At 56.6% G+C, this 16,915-nt stretch overlaps 1 protein-coding gene across 1 annotated transcript; it reads right to left on the bottom strand.

The window, feature by feature from the left end:
* Positions 1–2,557: 2,557 nt before the first annotated feature.
* On the bottom strand, positions 2,558–16,871 carry SMG9 (SMG9 nonsense mediated mRNA decay factor; the record flags this gene model as incomplete). Its single annotated transcript, XM_061444499.1, has 12 exons — positions 16,769–16,871; positions 16,494–16,565; positions 15,613–15,844; positions 14,349–14,446; positions 13,062–13,174; positions 11,976–12,087; positions 10,138–10,233; positions 8,944–9,029; positions 7,444–7,544; positions 6,360–6,467; positions 4,477–4,593; positions 2,558–2,700 (listed from the first exon to the last, which is right to left on the bottom strand). Coding segments are annotated over exons 1-12 (1,365 nt in total), but the record flags the coding sequence as incomplete, so codon positions are not given.
* Positions 16,872–16,915: the final 44 nt, after the last annotated feature.

Raw genomic sequence — 16,915 nt, 5'->3', positions numbered from 1 at the left:
TCATTGGGGACCAGTATGGACCAGTATGGACCAGTATGGACCAGTATAGACCAGTATGGACCAGTATGGACCAGTATAAACCAGTATGGACCAGTATGGTCAGTATGGACCAGTATGGACCAGTATGGACCAGTATGGTCAGTATGGACCAGTATGGACCACTACAGGCCATCCCAGTGCTCCCAAATCCCCCCCCATCCCATCCCCATCCCAGTCCCTCCCATTCTATCCCAGTTTATCCCAGTCCATCCCAGTTCCTCCCATTCCCCCCTCAGTCCATCCCATCCCATCCCAGTCCCCCCCAGTTCAATCCCAGTCCATCCCAGTCCCCCCATTCCCCTCCCAGTCCCTCCCAGTTCAATCCCAATCCCTCCCAGTCCCTCCCAGTCCCCCCCAGTCCAATCCCATTCCCCCCCCAGTCCATCCCAGTTCAATCCCATTCAATCCCAGTCCCTCCCAGTTCAATCCCAGTCCATCCCAGTCCCTCCCAGTTCAATCCCAGTCCATCCCAGTCCATCCCAGTCCCTCCCAGTTCAATCCCAGTCCATCCCAGTTCCTCCCATTCCCCCCTCAGTCCATCCCAATCCCATCCCAGTCCCTCCCAATCCATTACAGTCCCCCCCAGTTCAATCCCAGTCCCCCCATTCCCCTCCCAGTCCCTCCCGGTCCAATCCCATTCAATCCCAGTTCAATCCCAGTCCATTCCCAGTCCCTCCCAGTCCAATCCCAGTCCCTCCCAGTCCCTCCCAGTTCCCTCCCAGTTCAATCCCAGTCCCTCCCAGTCCAATCCCAGTCCCTCCCAGTCCTCCCAGTCCCTCCCAGTTCAATCCCAGTCCCTCCCAGTTCAATCCCAGTCCCTCCCAGTCCATCCCAGTCCCTCCCAGTCCAATCCCAGTCCCTCCCAGTCCCTCCCAGTTCAATCCCAGTCCCTCCCAGTCCCTCCCAGTCCCTCCCAGTTCAATCCCATTCAATCCCATTCAATCCAGTTCAATCCCAGTCCCTCCCAGTCCCTCCCAGTTCAATCCCATTCAATCCCATTCAATCCCAGTTCAATCCCAGTCCCTCCCAGTCCCTCCCAGTCCAATCCCAGTCCCCCCCAGTCCCTCCCAGTTCAATCCCAGTCCATCCCAGTCCCTCCCAGTTCAATCCCAGTCCCTCCCAGTCCCTCCCAGTTCAATCCCAGTCCCTCCCAGTCCATTCCCAGTCCCTCCCAGTCCCTCCCAGTTCAATCCCAGTCCCTCCCATTCAATCCCAGTCCCTCCCAGTTCAATCCCAGTCCCTCCCAGTCCCTCCCAGTTCAATCCCAGTCCCTCCCAGTCCCTCCCAGTCCCTCCCAGTTCAATCCCAGTCCCTCCCAGTCCCTCCCAGTCCCTCCCAGTTCAATCCCAGTCCCTCCCAGTTCAATCCCAGTCCCTCCCAGTCCATCCCAGTCCCTCCCAGTCCAATCCCAGTCCCTCCCAGTCCCTCCCAGTTCAATCCCAGTCCCTCCCAGTTCAATCCCAGTCCCATCCCAGTTCAATCCCAGTCCCTCCCAGTCCCTCCCAGTCCCTCCCAGTTCAATCCCAGTCCCTCCCAGTTCAATCCCAGTCCCTCCCAGTCCATCCCAGTCCCTCCCAGTCCAATCCCAGTCCCTCCCAGTCCCTCCCAGTTCAATCCCAGTCCCTCCCAGTCCATTCCCAGTCCCTCCCAGTCCCATCCCAGTCCATCCCAGTCCCTCCCAGTCCCTCCCAGTCCCTCCCAGTTCAATCCCATTCAATCCCATTCAATCCCAGTTCAATCCCAGTCCCTCCCAGTCCCTCCCAGTTCAATCCCATTCAATCCCATTCAATCCCAGTTCAATCCCAGTCCCTCCCAGTCCCTCCCAGTCCAATCCCAGTCCCCCCAGTCCCTCCCAGTTCAATCCCAGTCCATCCCAGTCCCTCCCAGTTCAATCCCAGTCCCTCCCAGTCCCTCCCAGTTCAATCCCAGTCCCTCCCAGTCCATTCCCAGTCCCTCCCAGTCCCTCCCAGTTCAATCCCAGTCCCTCCCATTCAATCCCAGTCCCTCCCAGTTCAATCCCAGTCCATCCCAGTCCCTCCCAGTTCAATCCCAGTCCCTCCCAGTCCCTCCCAGTTCAATCCCAGTCCCTCCCAGTTCAATCCCAGTCCCTCCCAGTCCATCCCAGTCCCTCCCAGTCCCTCCCAGTTCAATCCCAGTCCCTCCCAGTCCCTCCCAGTTCAATCCCATTCAATCCCATTCCCTCCCAGTCCCTCCCAGTTCAATCCCATTCAATCCCATTCAATCCCAGTTCAATCCCAGTCCCTCCCAGTCCCTCCCAGTCCCTCCCAGTCCAATCCCATTCAATCCCAGTCCCTCCCAGTCCCTCCCAGTTCAATCCCAGTCCCTCCCAGTTCAATCCCAGTCCCTCCCAGTCCATCCCAGTCCCTCCCAGTCCCTCCCAGTTCAATCCCAGTCCCTCCCAGTCCCTCCCAGTTCAATCCCATTCAATCCCATTCCCTCCCAGTCCCTCCCAGTCCCTCCCCAGTCCCTCCCAGTCCCTCCCAGTCCCTCCCAGTGCTTCCCAGTTCCTCTCCGTGAGGAGGCTGTGGGAGAGCTGCGCCCGCGCCGCCGCCAGGACCCGGCCCCGGAGCCGAGCCAGGAGCATCCCAAAGGATCCGTGGCCACGGAAGGGGGGCAGAGCCCCAAAGAGTGGGGAGGAACCTGGGGGGCGATGGGGGGTGATGGGGGGTGATGGGGGACAATGGGGGCAATGGGGGGCAATGGGGGGCAATGGGGGGAGAATGGGGGGGCAATGGGGCAATGGGGGGCGATGGGGGGCGATGGGGGGTGATGGGGGGCAATGGGGGGCAATGGGGGGCAATGGGGGGCAATGGGGGGGGCAATGGGGGGGAGAATGGGGGGCAATGGGGGGTGAATGGGGGGGCAATGGGGGGAGAATGGGGGACAATGGGGGGCAATGGGGGGTGATGGGGGGCAATGGGGGGCAATGGGGGTGATGGGGGCAAGAATGGGGGGCAATGGGGGGGAAAATGGGGGGCAATGGGGGACAATGGGGGGCAATGGGGGGCAATGGGGGACAATGGGGGCAATGGGGGGCGATGGGGGGGCAATGGGGAGCAATGGGGGGCAATGGGGGGAGAATGGGGGGGCAATGGGGGGCAATGGGGGGCAATGGGGGGCAATGGGGGGCGATGGGGGGCGATGGGGGGTGATGGGGGCAAGAATGGGGGGCAATGGGGGGGAAAATGGGGGGCAATGGGGGACAATGGGGGGGCAATGGGGGCAATGGGGGACAATGGGGGGCAATGGGGGGCGATGGGGGTGATGGGGGGCAATGGGGGGCGATGGGGGGCAATGGGGAGCAATGGGGGGCAATGGGGGGAGAATGGGGGGGCAATGGGGGGCAATGGGGGGCAATGGGGGGCAATGGGGGGCGATGGGGGGTGATGGGGGGAAAATGGGGGGCAATGGGGGACAATGGGGGGGCAATGGGGGGCGATGGGGGACAATGGGGAGCAATGGGGGGCAATGGGGGGCGATGGGGGGCAATGGGGGGCAATGGGGGGGAAAATGGGGGGCAATGGGGGGCAATGGGGGACAATGGGGGCAATGGGGCAATGGGGGCAATGGGGGGCAATAGGGGGGCAATGGGGGACAATGAGGGGGCAATGGGGGGCAATGGGGGGGAAAATGGGGGCAATGGGGGACAATGGGGGGCAATGGGGGGCAATGGGGGCACTGGGATGGACTGGGAAGGGAGGGGAATGGGACTGGGACGCAGTGGGATCTACAGTGGTCTATAGGGCTTTATAGGGCTCTATGGGGCTCTATAAGGGTCCATAGGGGTTATGGGGTTCATAGGGGTCTATGGGGTTCATAGGGGTCTATGGGGTCTATAAGGAGTCTATGGGGTCCATAGGGGTCTATGGGAGTCCATAGGGGTCTATGGGGCTCTATGGGGACCATAGGGGTCTATGGGTGTCTATGGGGCTCTATGGGGGTTCATAGGGGTCTATGGGGTCTATGGGGGTCTATGGGGACCATAGGGGTCTATGGGTGTCTATGGGGCTCTATGGGGGTTCATAGGGGTCTATGGGGTCTATGGGGGTCTATGGGGACCATAGGGGTCCATAGGGCTCTATAGGGATCCATAGGGGTCTATTGGGGTCTATGGGGGTCCATAGGGGTCTATGGGGACCATAGGGATCCATGGGGCTCTATGGGGGTCTATGGGGCCCATAGGGGTCTATGGGGGTCTATGGGGCCCATAGGGGTCTATGGGGCTCTATGGGGCTCATAGGGGTCTATAGGGGTCCATAGGGGTCTATGGGGGTTCATAGGGGTCTATGGGGCTCTATGGGGGTCCATAGGGGTCTATGGGGCTCTATGGGGGTCCATAGGGGTCTATGGGGCTCTATGGGGTCCATAGGGCTCTATGGGGCTCTATGGGGCCCATAGGGCTCTATGGGGACTTACCAGGGCGGGGGGGGGGCTCCTCATCGCCCTCCATGGGGGGCAGCAGGAACAGGTTCACGTCGGCCTCGGGGGGCCCCTCGGGGAGCCCCGGCACCACCTCCCGGGGGCACAGGGACCCTGCGGGACCCATAGAGACCCATAGGGACCCATAGGGACCCATAGGGACCCATAGAGACACATAGGGACCCATAGAGACACATAGAGACCCATAGGGACACATAGAGACCCATAGAGACCCATAGAGACCCATAGGGACCTATAGGGATCCATAGAGACCCCATTGCCCCCCTTTACCCCCATGGCACCCATTCCCCCCATTGACACCCATTCACTCCCATTGACTCCATTGCCCCCCATTGACTCCCATTGACCCCCATTGCCCCCCATTGACTCCCATTGACTCCCATTGACCCCCATTGACTCCCATTGACTCCCATTGACCCCCATTGACTCCCATTGACTCCCATTGACTCCCATTGACCCCGATTGACTCCCATTGACCCCCATTGACCCCCATTGACTCCCATTGACTCCCATTGACTCCCATTGATCCCATTGACTCCATTGACCCCCATTGACTCCCATTGACACCCATTGACCCCGATTGACTCCCATTGACTCCCATTGACTCCATTGACCCCCATTGACTCCCATTGACCCCCATTGACTCCCATTGACTCCCATTGACCCCCATTGACTCCCATTGACTCCCATTGACCCCCATTGACTCCCATTGACCTCCATTGACTCCCATTGACCCCCATTGACTCCCATTGACTCCCATTGACTCCCATTGACTCCCATTGACTTCCATTGCCCCCCATTGCCCCCCATTGACTCCCATTGATCCCATTGACTCCCATTGCCCCCCATTGCCCCCCATTGACTCCCATTGACTCCCATTGACCCCCATTGACCTCCATTGACTCCCATTGACCCCCATTGACTCCCATTGACCCCCATTGAACCCCATTGACTCCCATTGACCCCCATTGACCTCCATTGACTCCCATTGACCCCCATTGACCTCCATTGACTCCCATTGACCCCCATTGACTCCCATTGACCCCCATTGAACCCCATTGACTCCCATTGACCCCCATTGACCTCCATTGACCCCCATTGCCCCCCATTGACCCCCATTGCCCCCGATTGACTCCCATTGACTCCCATTGACCCCCATTGACTCCATTGACCCCGATTGACTCCCATTGCCCCCGATTGACTCCCATTGACTCCCATTGACTCCCATTGACTCCATTGACCCCGATTGACTCCCATTGACTCCCATTGACTCCCATTGACCCCGATTGACTCCCATTGACCCCCATTGACCCCGATTGACTCCCATTGACCCCCATTGACTCCCATTGACTCCCATTGACTCCCATTGACTCCATTGACTCCCATTGACTCCCATTGACCCCGATTGACTCCCATTGCCCCCCATTGACTCCCATTGATCCCATTGACTCCCATTGCCCCCCATTGCCCCCCATTGACTCCCATTGACTCCCATTGACCCCGATTGACTCCCATTGACCCCCATTGACCCCGATTGACTCCCATTGACTCCCATTGATCCCCATTGATCCCCATTGACCCCCATTGACCTCCATTGACTCCCATTGACCCCCATTGCCCCCGATTGACTCCCATTGACTCCCATTGACCCCCATTGACTCCATTGACCCCGATTGACTCCCATTGACTCCCATTGACTCCCATTGACCCCGATTGACTCCCATTGACCCCCATTGACCCCGATTGACTCCCATTGACCCCCATTGACCCCGATTGACTCCCATTGACCCCCATTGCCCCCCATTGACCCCCATTGACTCCATTGCCCCCCATTGCCCCCCATTGCCCCCATTGCTCACCGCGGTACTTCAGGTGCGAGTGCGCCATCACCCGTTGCAGGAGCCGCTGCATTTGCCGGAGGCGCCGGGGCCGGAAGGAGCCGGGACCGGCCCGGGTCTGCACGAACACTGGGGGGGGGGGCACTTATGGGGTGCTATGGGGGTCTATGGGGCTCTATGGGGCTCTATGGGGGTCTATGGGGCTCTATGGGGTCTCTATGGGGTCTCTATGGGTCTCTATGGGTCTCTATGGGGTCTCTATGGGGTCTCTATGGGGCTCTATGGGGCTCTATGGGGTCTCTATGGGGCTCTATGGGGCTCTATGGGGTCTCTATGGGGCTCTATGGGGCTCTATGGGGCTCTATGGGGCTCTATGGGGCTCTATGGGGTCTCTATGCGTCTCTATGGGGTCTCTATGGGGTCTCTATGGGGCTCTATGGGGCTCTATGGGGTCTCTATGGGGCTCTATGGGGCTCTATGGGGTCTCTATGCGTCTCTATGGGGTCTCTATGGGGTCTCTATGGGTCTCTATGGGGTCTCTATGGGTCTCTATGGGGGCTCTATGGGGTCTCTATGGGGTCTCTATGGGGTCTCTATGGGGTCTCTATGGGGCTCTATGGGGCTCTATGGGGTCTCTATGGGTCTCTATGGGGGCTCTATGGGGTCTCTATGGGTCTCTATGGGGGCTCTATGGGGCTCTATGGGGTCTCTATGGGTCTCTATGGGGCTCTATGGGGTCTCTATGGGTCTCTGTGGGGTTCCTATGGGGTTTCTATGGGGCTCTATGGGTCTCTATGGGTCCCTATGGGTCTCTATGGGTTCCTATGGGTCTCTATGGGTTCCCATGTGTCTCTATGGGTCTCTATGTGTCTCTATGGGTCTCTATGTGTCCCTATGGGTCCCTATGGGTCCCTATGGGTCTCTATGGGTCCCTATGGGTCCCTATGTGTCTCTATGTGTCTCTATGGGTCTCTATGGGTCCCTATGGGTCTCTATGGATCTCTATGGGTCTCTATGTGTCTCTATGGGTTCCTATGTGTCTCTATGTGTCCCTATGGGTCTCTATGTGTCTCTATGGGTCCCTATGGGTCTCTATGGGGCTCACCCAGATGGGGGTAGTATTCCGAGGGCTCCTCAGCACCGGCGCTGGGCTCGTGCCCAGGGGAAGGGGTCGAAGGCTTCACCATCTCGGCCGTCTGCAGGAACCTGGGGGGCAGAGACCCCATAGGGGCTATGGGGGGCAATGGGGTAATGGGGGTAATGGGGTAATGGGGGTAATGGGGGTAATGGGGTAATGGGGGTAATGGGGGTAATGGGGTAATGGGGGTAATGGGGGTAATGGGGGTAATGGGGTAATGGGGGTAATGGGGGTAATGGGGTAATGGGGGTAATGGGGGTAATGGGGGTAATGGGGGCAATGGGGGTAATGGGGTAATGGGGGTAATGGGGGTAATGGGGTAATGGGGGTAATGGGGGTAATGGGGTAATGGGGGTAATGGGGGTAATGGGGTAATGGGGGTAATGGGGTAATGGGGGCAATGGGGGCAATGGGGCAATGGGGGTAATGGGGGTAATGGGGTAATGGGGTAATGGGGTAATGGGGGTAATGGGGGCAATGGGGGCAATGGGGGTAATGGGGGTAATGGGGGTAATAGGGGTAATGGGGTAATGGGGTAATGGGGTAATGGGGGTAATGGGGGTAATGGGGGCAATGGGGGTAATGGGGGTAATGGGGTAATGGGGGTAATGGGGGTAATGGGGGCAATGGGGGTAATGGGGGTAATGGGGTAATGGGGGTAATGGGGGTAATGGGGGTAATGGGGGTAATGGGGGCAATGGGGGTAATGGGGGTAATGGGGGTAATGGGGGTAATGGGGTAATGGGGGTAATGGGGTAATGGGGGTAATGGGGTAATGGGGGTAATGGGGGCTATGGGGGATATGAGGTCTATAAGAGTCTGTAGGGGTGTATGGGTCCCTATGGGGTCTCTATGGGTCTCTATGGGTCTCTATGGGTCCCTATGGGGTCTCTATGGGTCTCTATGGGTCTCTATGGGGTCTCTATGGGGTCTCTATGGGTCTCTATGGGTCTCTATGGGGTCTCTATGGGTCCCTATGGGGTCTCTATGGGTCTCTATGGGTCTCTATGGGGTCTCTATGGGGTCTCTATGGGTCTCTATGGGTCTCTATGGGGTCTCTATGGGTCTCTATGGGGTCTCTATGGGGTCTCTATGGGTCTCTATGGGTCGCCATGAGTCTCTGTGGGTCTCTATGGGTTGCTATGGGGTCTCTATGGGGTCGCTATGGGTCTCTATGAGTCTCTATGGGCCTCTATGGGTCTCTATGGGTCTCTATGGGTTCTCTATGGGTCTCTATGGGTCTCTATGTGTCTCTATGGGTCCCAATGGGTCTCTATGGGTCTCTATGGGTTCTCTATGGGTCTCTATGGGTCTCTATGTGTCTCTATGGGTCCCAAAGGGTCTCTATGGGTCTCTATGGGTCTCTATGGGTCCCTATGGGTCTCTATGTGTCTCTATGGGTCGCTATGGGTCGCTATGGGTCGCTATGGGTCTCTATGGGTCGCTATGGGTCTCTATGGGTCTCACCGGTAGAGGCCGAGGTCCGTGAACCAATCCTGCACGAGCAGCACCACGTGGCAGACGGTGAAGAGGAAGGCGGCGATCTGCAGAGACTGCCCCACACGTGTGGGGCGGGGGACGTGGGTCAGCACCCACCCACCCCATAGCACCCATTGACACCCATTGACACCCGTTGGCACCCATTGGCTCCCATTGACACCCATTGACTCCCATTGACTCCCATTGACACCCATTGGCACCCATTGGCACCCATTGACACCCATTGACACCCATTGACTCCCATTGGCACCCATTGACACCCATTGGCACCCATTGACACCCATTGGCACCCATTGACGCCCATTGACGCCCATTGACTCCCATTGACTCCCATTGGCGCCCATTGACACCCATTGACGCCCATTGACACCCATTGGCACCCATTGACACCCATTGGCACCCATTGACACCCATTGACACCCATTGGCACCCATTGACACCCATTGGCACCCATTGGCTCCCATTGACACCCATTGGCACCCATTGGCTCCCATTGACACCCATTGGCTCCCATTGACACCCATTGACACCCATTGGCACCCATTGGCTCCCATTGACACCCATTGGCTCCCATTGACACCCATTGGCACCCATTGGCTCCCATTGACACCCATTGGCTCCCATTGACACCCATTGGCACCCATTGACACCCATTGACGCCCATTGACACCCATTGGCACCCATTGGCACCCATTGGCACCCATTGGCTCCCATTGACACCCATTGGCTCCCATTGGCACCCATTGGCACCCATTGGCACCCATTGACCACCATTGACCCCCATTGACACCCATTGACCCCCCTATTAGCCCCTAATTAATCCCCTCCAATCAATTAATGCCAATTAATGACCTCCCAATCAACCCCCATATGCCCCTTATTACCCTTAATTACCCCTAAAGAACCACCCCTAATTAATTACTAATTAATCGCTATTATTAATAGCTATTAATTGCTAATTAATAGCTATTATTAACGACTAATAACCATTAATTAATCACCACATCATTAATTACTTCCCATTATCCTATTCCCCCTCATTAATTACTTCTAATTACACTCCCCCCGGCCCTCTTGCAGCCCTTCCCCCCCCCAAAATTAGGGCTAATGAGCGCTAATTAATGGCTAATTAATGGCTAATGAGCCTCGTTAATGGCAGACCTGCATCTCGACGTAGGTGTGGGGCAGCCCGTACTCGGGGGGCAGCTTCCGGTCGTTATTAATGAGGTGATCGAGGAGGGCCGGGCTGAGCAGGGGCTGGAATTAAGAAGCTTCATTAGCGCTAATGAGGGCTATTAATGAGCTTCATTAGCATTAATTAGGGCTGTTAACGAGCTTAAACAGCGCTAAGGATGGGTTATTAGGGCTATTAATGAGCTTAGTTAGCGTTAAGGAGAGGGTATTAGGGCTATTAATGAGCATAATTAGCGTTAATGAGAGATTATGAGGTCTATTAACGAGCTTAATTCGCGCTAATGAGGGGTTATTAGTGCTATTAATGAGCTCATTACTGTTAATGAGGGATTAGTAGGGCTATTAAAGAGCTTAATTAGTGTCAATGAGGGGGTATTAGGGATATTAATCTTAATTTGCGCTATTGAGGGATTATTAGGGCTATTAATGAGCTCAGCAAGGGTAATGAGGGGTTATTAGGGCTATTAATGAGCTCATTGGGGTAATGAGGGATTACTAGGGCTATTAATAAGCTCATTAGCGCTAATTACCGCTATGAATGAGCCCATTGGGGTTAATTACTGCTTTTAATGAGCCCATTGGTGTTAACTGACGCTATTAATGGCCTCATTAGCGCTCATTTACGCTACTAATGACCTCATTAACGGCATTAAAGACCTCATTAGCCCTAACAAACGCTATTAATGACCTCAATAGCGCTCTTAATGACCTCATTAGCACTAATAAACGCTATTAATGACCTCATTTGCACTAATTACAGCTACTAATGAGCCCATTGGGGTTAATTAACGCTATTAATGAGCCCATTGGGGTTAGCTCTATTAATGGCCTCATTAGCGCTAATAAATGCTATTAATGACCTCGTTAGCGTTAATTACTGCTATTAATGTGGCCATTGGCATTAATTAATGCTATTAGTGACCTCATTAGCGCTATTAATGACGTCATTAGCGGTAATGAACGCTATTAATGACCTCATTAGGGGTAATTAATGCTATTAATGAGCTCATTAGCGCTATTAACAACCTCATTAGGGGTAATTAATGTTACTAATGACCTCTTTAACGCTAGTAATAACCTTATTAGGGGTAATTAATGCTATTAACGACCTTAGTGCTCTTAATGACCTCCTTAGGGGTAATTAATGCTATTAATGACCTCCTTAAGGGTAATTAATGCTATTAATGACCTCATTAGCGCTATTAATGACCTCATTTGGAGTAATTAATGCTACTAATGACCTCATTAGCGCTATTAATGACCTCATTTGGAGTAATTAATGCTACTAACGACCTCATTACCGCTATTACTGACCTCATTAGCGCTAAGAAATGCTATTAATGACCTCATTAGGGGTAATTAATGCTACTAATGACCTCATTAGCGCTATTAATGCCCTCATTAGGGTTAATTAATGCTGTTAATGACCTCATTAGCGGTAATAAACGCCATTAATGACCTCATTAGGGGTAATGAATGCTATTAATGACCTCATTAGCGCTATTAATGACCTCATTCGCGGTAATAAACGCTATTAATGACCTCATTAGGGGTAATTAATACTATTAATGAGCTCATTAGCGCTATTAATGACCTCATTAGAGGTAGTAAACGCTATTAATGACCTCATTAGGGGTAATTAATGCTATTAATGACCTCATTAGCGCTATTAATGACCTCATTAGGAGCAATTAATGCTATTAATGACCTCATTAGCGCTATTAATGACCTCCTTAGGGGTAATTAATGCTATTAATGACCTCATTAGGGGTAATTAACACCCTTAATGAGCCCGCTGGCGGTACCTGGGTGTCGAGGAAGACCACGCGCTCCTGGGTGATGAAGAAGTCGATGCCCCCGGTCTGGCTCCCCCCCCGCTCCCGCAGCTCCGGGCCCTGGGGCCGGAACACGAAGGACCTGGGGGGACCCATAGAGACCCATAGAGCCCCATAGACACAGCCTGGACCCATAGAGCCCCATAGACACAGCCCAGCCCCATAGAGCCCCATAGACACAGCCCAGACCCATAGACACAGCCCAGCCCCATAGAGCCCCATAGACACAGCCCGGACTCATAGAGCCCCAGACACCCCATAGCCCCACATAGCTACCCCATAGCCCCCCATAGACACCCCATAGAGCTCCATAGCCCCCCATAGCCCCCCATAGCTACCCCATAGCCCCCCATAGCTACCCCATAGCCCCCCATAGACACCCCATAGCCTCCCATAGACACCACATAGCCCCCCATAGCTACCCCATAGCCCCCCATAGAGCTCCATAGCGCCCCATAGCTCCCCATAGAGACCCCATAGCCCCCCATAGACACCCCATAGAGCTCCATAGCGCCCCATAGCTCCCCATAGACACCCCATAGCCCCCCATAGACACCCCATAGAGCTCCATAGCCCCCCCATAGCTACCCCATAGCCCCCCATAGCTACCCCATAGCCCCCTATAGACACCCCATAGCCCCCCATAGACACCCCATAGAGCTCCATAGCGCCCCATAGCTACCCCATAGCCCCCCATAGACACCCCATAGACCCCATAGCTACCCCACAGCCCCCCATAGACACCCCATAGACACCCCATAGAGCTCCATAGCCCCCCATAGACACCCCATAGAGCTCCATAGCCCCCCATAGCCACCCCATATAGCTCCATAGCGCCCCATAGACACCTCATAGAGCTCCATAGCCCCCCATAGACACCCCATAGAGCTCCATAGCGCCCCATAGACACCCCATAGAGCTCCATAGCCCCCCATAGACACCACATAGAGCTCCATAGCCCCCCATAGACACCCCATAGAGCTCCATAGCCCCCCATAGCCACCCCATAGCGCCCCACAGACACCCCCCATACCCGCCCCATAGCTCCCCCCATACCGTGGGTCCTCATCGGGCTGATTGGCCGCCAGCAGCGAGAGCAGCGTGGACTTCCCGGTGCCCTGCAGCCCCAGCGCCCCCACCACCAGCACGTCCGTCTGCTCCAGCAGGAACTGGGCCAATCACAGCGCGCCACCGCACTAAGACACGCCCCCCTCGGGCCCTAAACCACGCCCCCCTCTCCCCCCCTGTGGGGCTGAGCCAGCCCCATCATGGGGCTGAAGCCACGCCCCATTTAAGCCACGCCCATTCACAATAAGCCCCACCCATTCACAGCAAGCCACGCCCATTCACATTAAGTCCCACCCATTCACATCAAGCCACGCCCATTCACATTAAGCCCCGCCCTGAGCCACCCCCATCATGGGGCTGAAGCCACGCCCCATTTAAGCCACGCCCATTTACAGCAAGCCACGCCCATTCACATTAAGCCCCGCCCATTTACATTAAGCCCCGCCCATTTACATCAAGCCCCGCCCTGAGCCATCCCCATCATGGGGCTGAAGCCACGGCCCCAAGCGGCCTAAGCCACGCCCTCATTCCCAAGCCCCGCCCCTTCCCCTTAAGCCCCACCCCTTCCCCATAAGCCCCTCCCCTTCCCACCCCCCCTTAAACCCCTTTCGCTTTCCCCTACCCCAAACCCCGCCCTCTTTCCCTTTACCCCGCCCCCTTCTCATAGGCCACGCCCCTTTCCCAAGCTCCTCCCCCACAACCCTAAGCCCCACCCCTTTCCCTAAGCCCCGCCCTTTAAAACCCCTCTCCCTTCCCTCGGCCCCCACCCCAAACCCCGCCCCCTTCCCATAGACCACGCCCCCTTCCCAAGCTCCTCCCCCTCTACCCTAAACCCCGCCCCTTTCCTTAAGCCCTGCCTTTTCCCCCCTTTAAACCCCTCTCCCTTCCCCTACCCCCACCCCAAACCCCGCCCCCTTTCCCTTAACCCCGCCCCCTTCTTATAGGCCACGCCCCCATTCCCAAGCCCCGCCCCTTCCCATTAAGCCCCACCCCTTCCCCTAAGCCCCGCCCCTTGCTTCTCTTTAAACCCCTCTTCTTTCCCCCTACCCCAAACCCCGCCCCCTTTCCCTTAACCCCGCCCCCTTCTTATAGGCCACGCCCCCATTCCCAAGCCCCGCCCCTTTCCCTTAAGCCCCATCCCTTCCCCATAAGCCCCTCCCCTTCCCACCCCTTTTTAAACCCCTCTCCCTTCCCCCTACCCCAAACCCCGCCCCTTTTCCCTTAACCCCGCCCCCTTCCCGTAGGCCCCGCCCCCCCATAGGCCCCGCCCCACACCTCTAGGGCGCTGTCGCACCAGTTCATCTGCTCGTCCACCAGTTTGATGCTGCTCTTCATCTTCTCGGGCGCCGCCAGCCGGGATTGGCCGGCCACGGCTGCGAGGGGCGGGGCCAAGCTTGGACACGCCCCCTTCCATAGATGGAGCTCCACACCCCCTTAGCCCCGCCCTCTTCCCCCCGTATATGGATGCTCCCCTAGCCCCGCTACTTAGCCTTACTCCATATATGGGCACGCTTAGCCCCGCCCCCTTCCCCCATATAAGGACACCCCCTAGCCCCGCCCCTTAGCCTTACTCCATATATGGGCATGCTTAGCCCTGCCCCCTTCCCCTTATCCCATATATGGACACCCCCAAGCTCCGTCCCTTAGCCTTATCCCATATATGGACATCACTTTAGCCCCACCCCTGTCTTAGCCACTCCCACTCTCCTTTACCCACTCCATATATGGACACCCTTTGCCCCACCCCTTTTCTTGCCCCCACCCCATATATGGACACCCCATAGCCCCTCCCACACCGCCATAGCCCCACCCATTCCCATTTACCCACCCCATATATGGAAACCCTTAGCCCCGCCCCTTCTCTTACCCCCTATCCCATATATGGACACCCCGTAGCCCAGGATAAGCCCCCTTTAGCCCCTCCCCTTCCCATACAACCCCCCTTTAGCCCCTCCCATTGCCCATATAAGGTCTTTTTAGCCCCTCCCCTTCCCATATAAGGCCCCCTTTAGCCCCTCCCCTTCCCATACAAACCCCCTTTAGCCCCTCCCCTGCCCATATAAGGCCCCTTTAGCCCCTCCCCTTCCCATATAAGCCCCCTTTATCCCCTCCCCATGCCCATATGAGGCCCCTTTAGCCCCACCCCCTGCCCATATAAGGCAATTTAAGCCCCTCCCCATGCCCATATAAGGTAATTTAAGCCCCTCCCCATGCCCATATAAGGTAATTTAAGCCTCTCCCCATGCCCATATAAATTAATTTAAGCCCCTCCCCATGCCCATATAAGGCAGTTTAAGCCCCACCCCCTGCCCATATAAGGCAATTTAAGCCCCACCCCCTGCCCATATAAGGCAATTTAAGCCCCTCCTTATGCCCATATAAGGCAATTTAAGCCTCCATGCCCATATAAGGTAATTTAAGCCCCTCCCCATGCCCATATAAGTTAAGCCCCTCCCCATATAAGGTAATTTAAGCCCCTCCCCATGCCCATATAAGGCAATTTAAGCCCCTCCCCATGCCCATATAAGGCACCACTCACGGTCCAGGTTGCCGGGCGGGGCCAGCCCCCTGCCATGCAATTGGTAGACGGGCTGCGTGGGGCGGGGCCCGGGGTCGCGCTCGCGGGGCGGGGCCTGCGCTGGCCCCTCCCCCCCGCCGGCGTTGGCCCCGCCCCCACCGCGCTCCTCCCCTCCCCCGCCCCGCGCCTTCATCAGCAAAATGGGCGGGGCCGGGGGGGGAGGGGCCGGGCCGGGCCCCGCCTTCGGCTGCGGCTGAGGGGGGGAGGGGGGGGTCAGTGGGGGGGCGGGGCTATGGGGGGGTCTATGGGGCGCTATAGGGGGGCTATGGGAGGCCTATAGGGGTTTATGGGTACCTATGGGGGTCTATGGATATCTATGGGGCTCTATGGGGTATGTATAGGGTATCTATGTGGTATCTATGGGGTATCTATGGGGCTCTATGGGTATCTATGGGGTTCTATGGGGTATCTATGGGGCTATATAGGGTATCTATAGAATATCTATGGGTATCTATGGGGTACCTATGGGGCTCTATGGGGTATCTATAGGGTATCTATGAGGCTCTATGGGGTATCTATGGGGTATCTATGGGGTATTTATGGGGCTCTATGGGGCTCTATGGGGTATCTATGGGGCTCTATGGGGCTCTATGGGGTATCTATGGGGCTCTATGGGTATCTACAGGGCTCTATGGGTATCTATGGGTATCTATGGGGCTCTATGGGGTATCTATGGGGTATCTATGGGGCTCTATGGGGTATCTATGGGGTATCTATGGGGCTCTATGGGGTATCTATGGGGTATCTATAGGGTATCTATGGGGCTCTATGGGGCTCTATGGGTATCTAAGGGGTATCTATGGGGCTCTATGGGTATCTATGGGGCTCTATGGGGCTCTCACCCTCTCCCCCGGGGGCTTGGCCAGGATGATGGGGGTCTTCTGCATCAGCCCCGCAGGCTCCTCCCCCGCCTCCTACCACGTGACCGAAGGGGGGGGCGTGGTCAGCGAGGCCACGCCCCCCCCCAATAACCCCACCCCTCACCCCTTCAACCCCATTGCCCCCCCCCCCTCCAGCCAATCACTGCCCCCCATTGCCCCCCCCAAGCCCCGCCCCCTTGCTCTAAGCCCCGCCCCCTCGCCCTTAGCCCCGCCCCCTCGCCCTTAGCCCCGCCTACCCGTCGGTCCCCACCGCCCTCTGGGTCCTTGTCCCGGGTCCAACGGCGCCGCCCCCCAGGGGCCGGGCTCTGCCCCGAGTCCGACATCGCTATGGGGCAGCTATGGGGCGGCAATGGGGCGGGTATGGGGCAGCTATGGGGCGGCTG

Source organism: Pezoporus flaviventris, unplaced genomic scaffold (genome assembly GCF_033815535.1).
Source record: "Pezoporus flaviventris isolate CSIRO_AGI_PZ_B2104156 unplaced genomic scaffold, CSIRO_AGI_Pfla_v1 ptg000936l, whole genome shotgun sequence".
Lineage (NCBI taxonomy): Eukaryota > Metazoa > Chordata > Aves > Psittaciformes > Psittacidae > Pezoporus > Pezoporus flaviventris.
The sequence above is the reverse complement of the archived record's forward strand: the minus strand, read 5'-3'. Positions and strand labels throughout refer to the sequence as shown.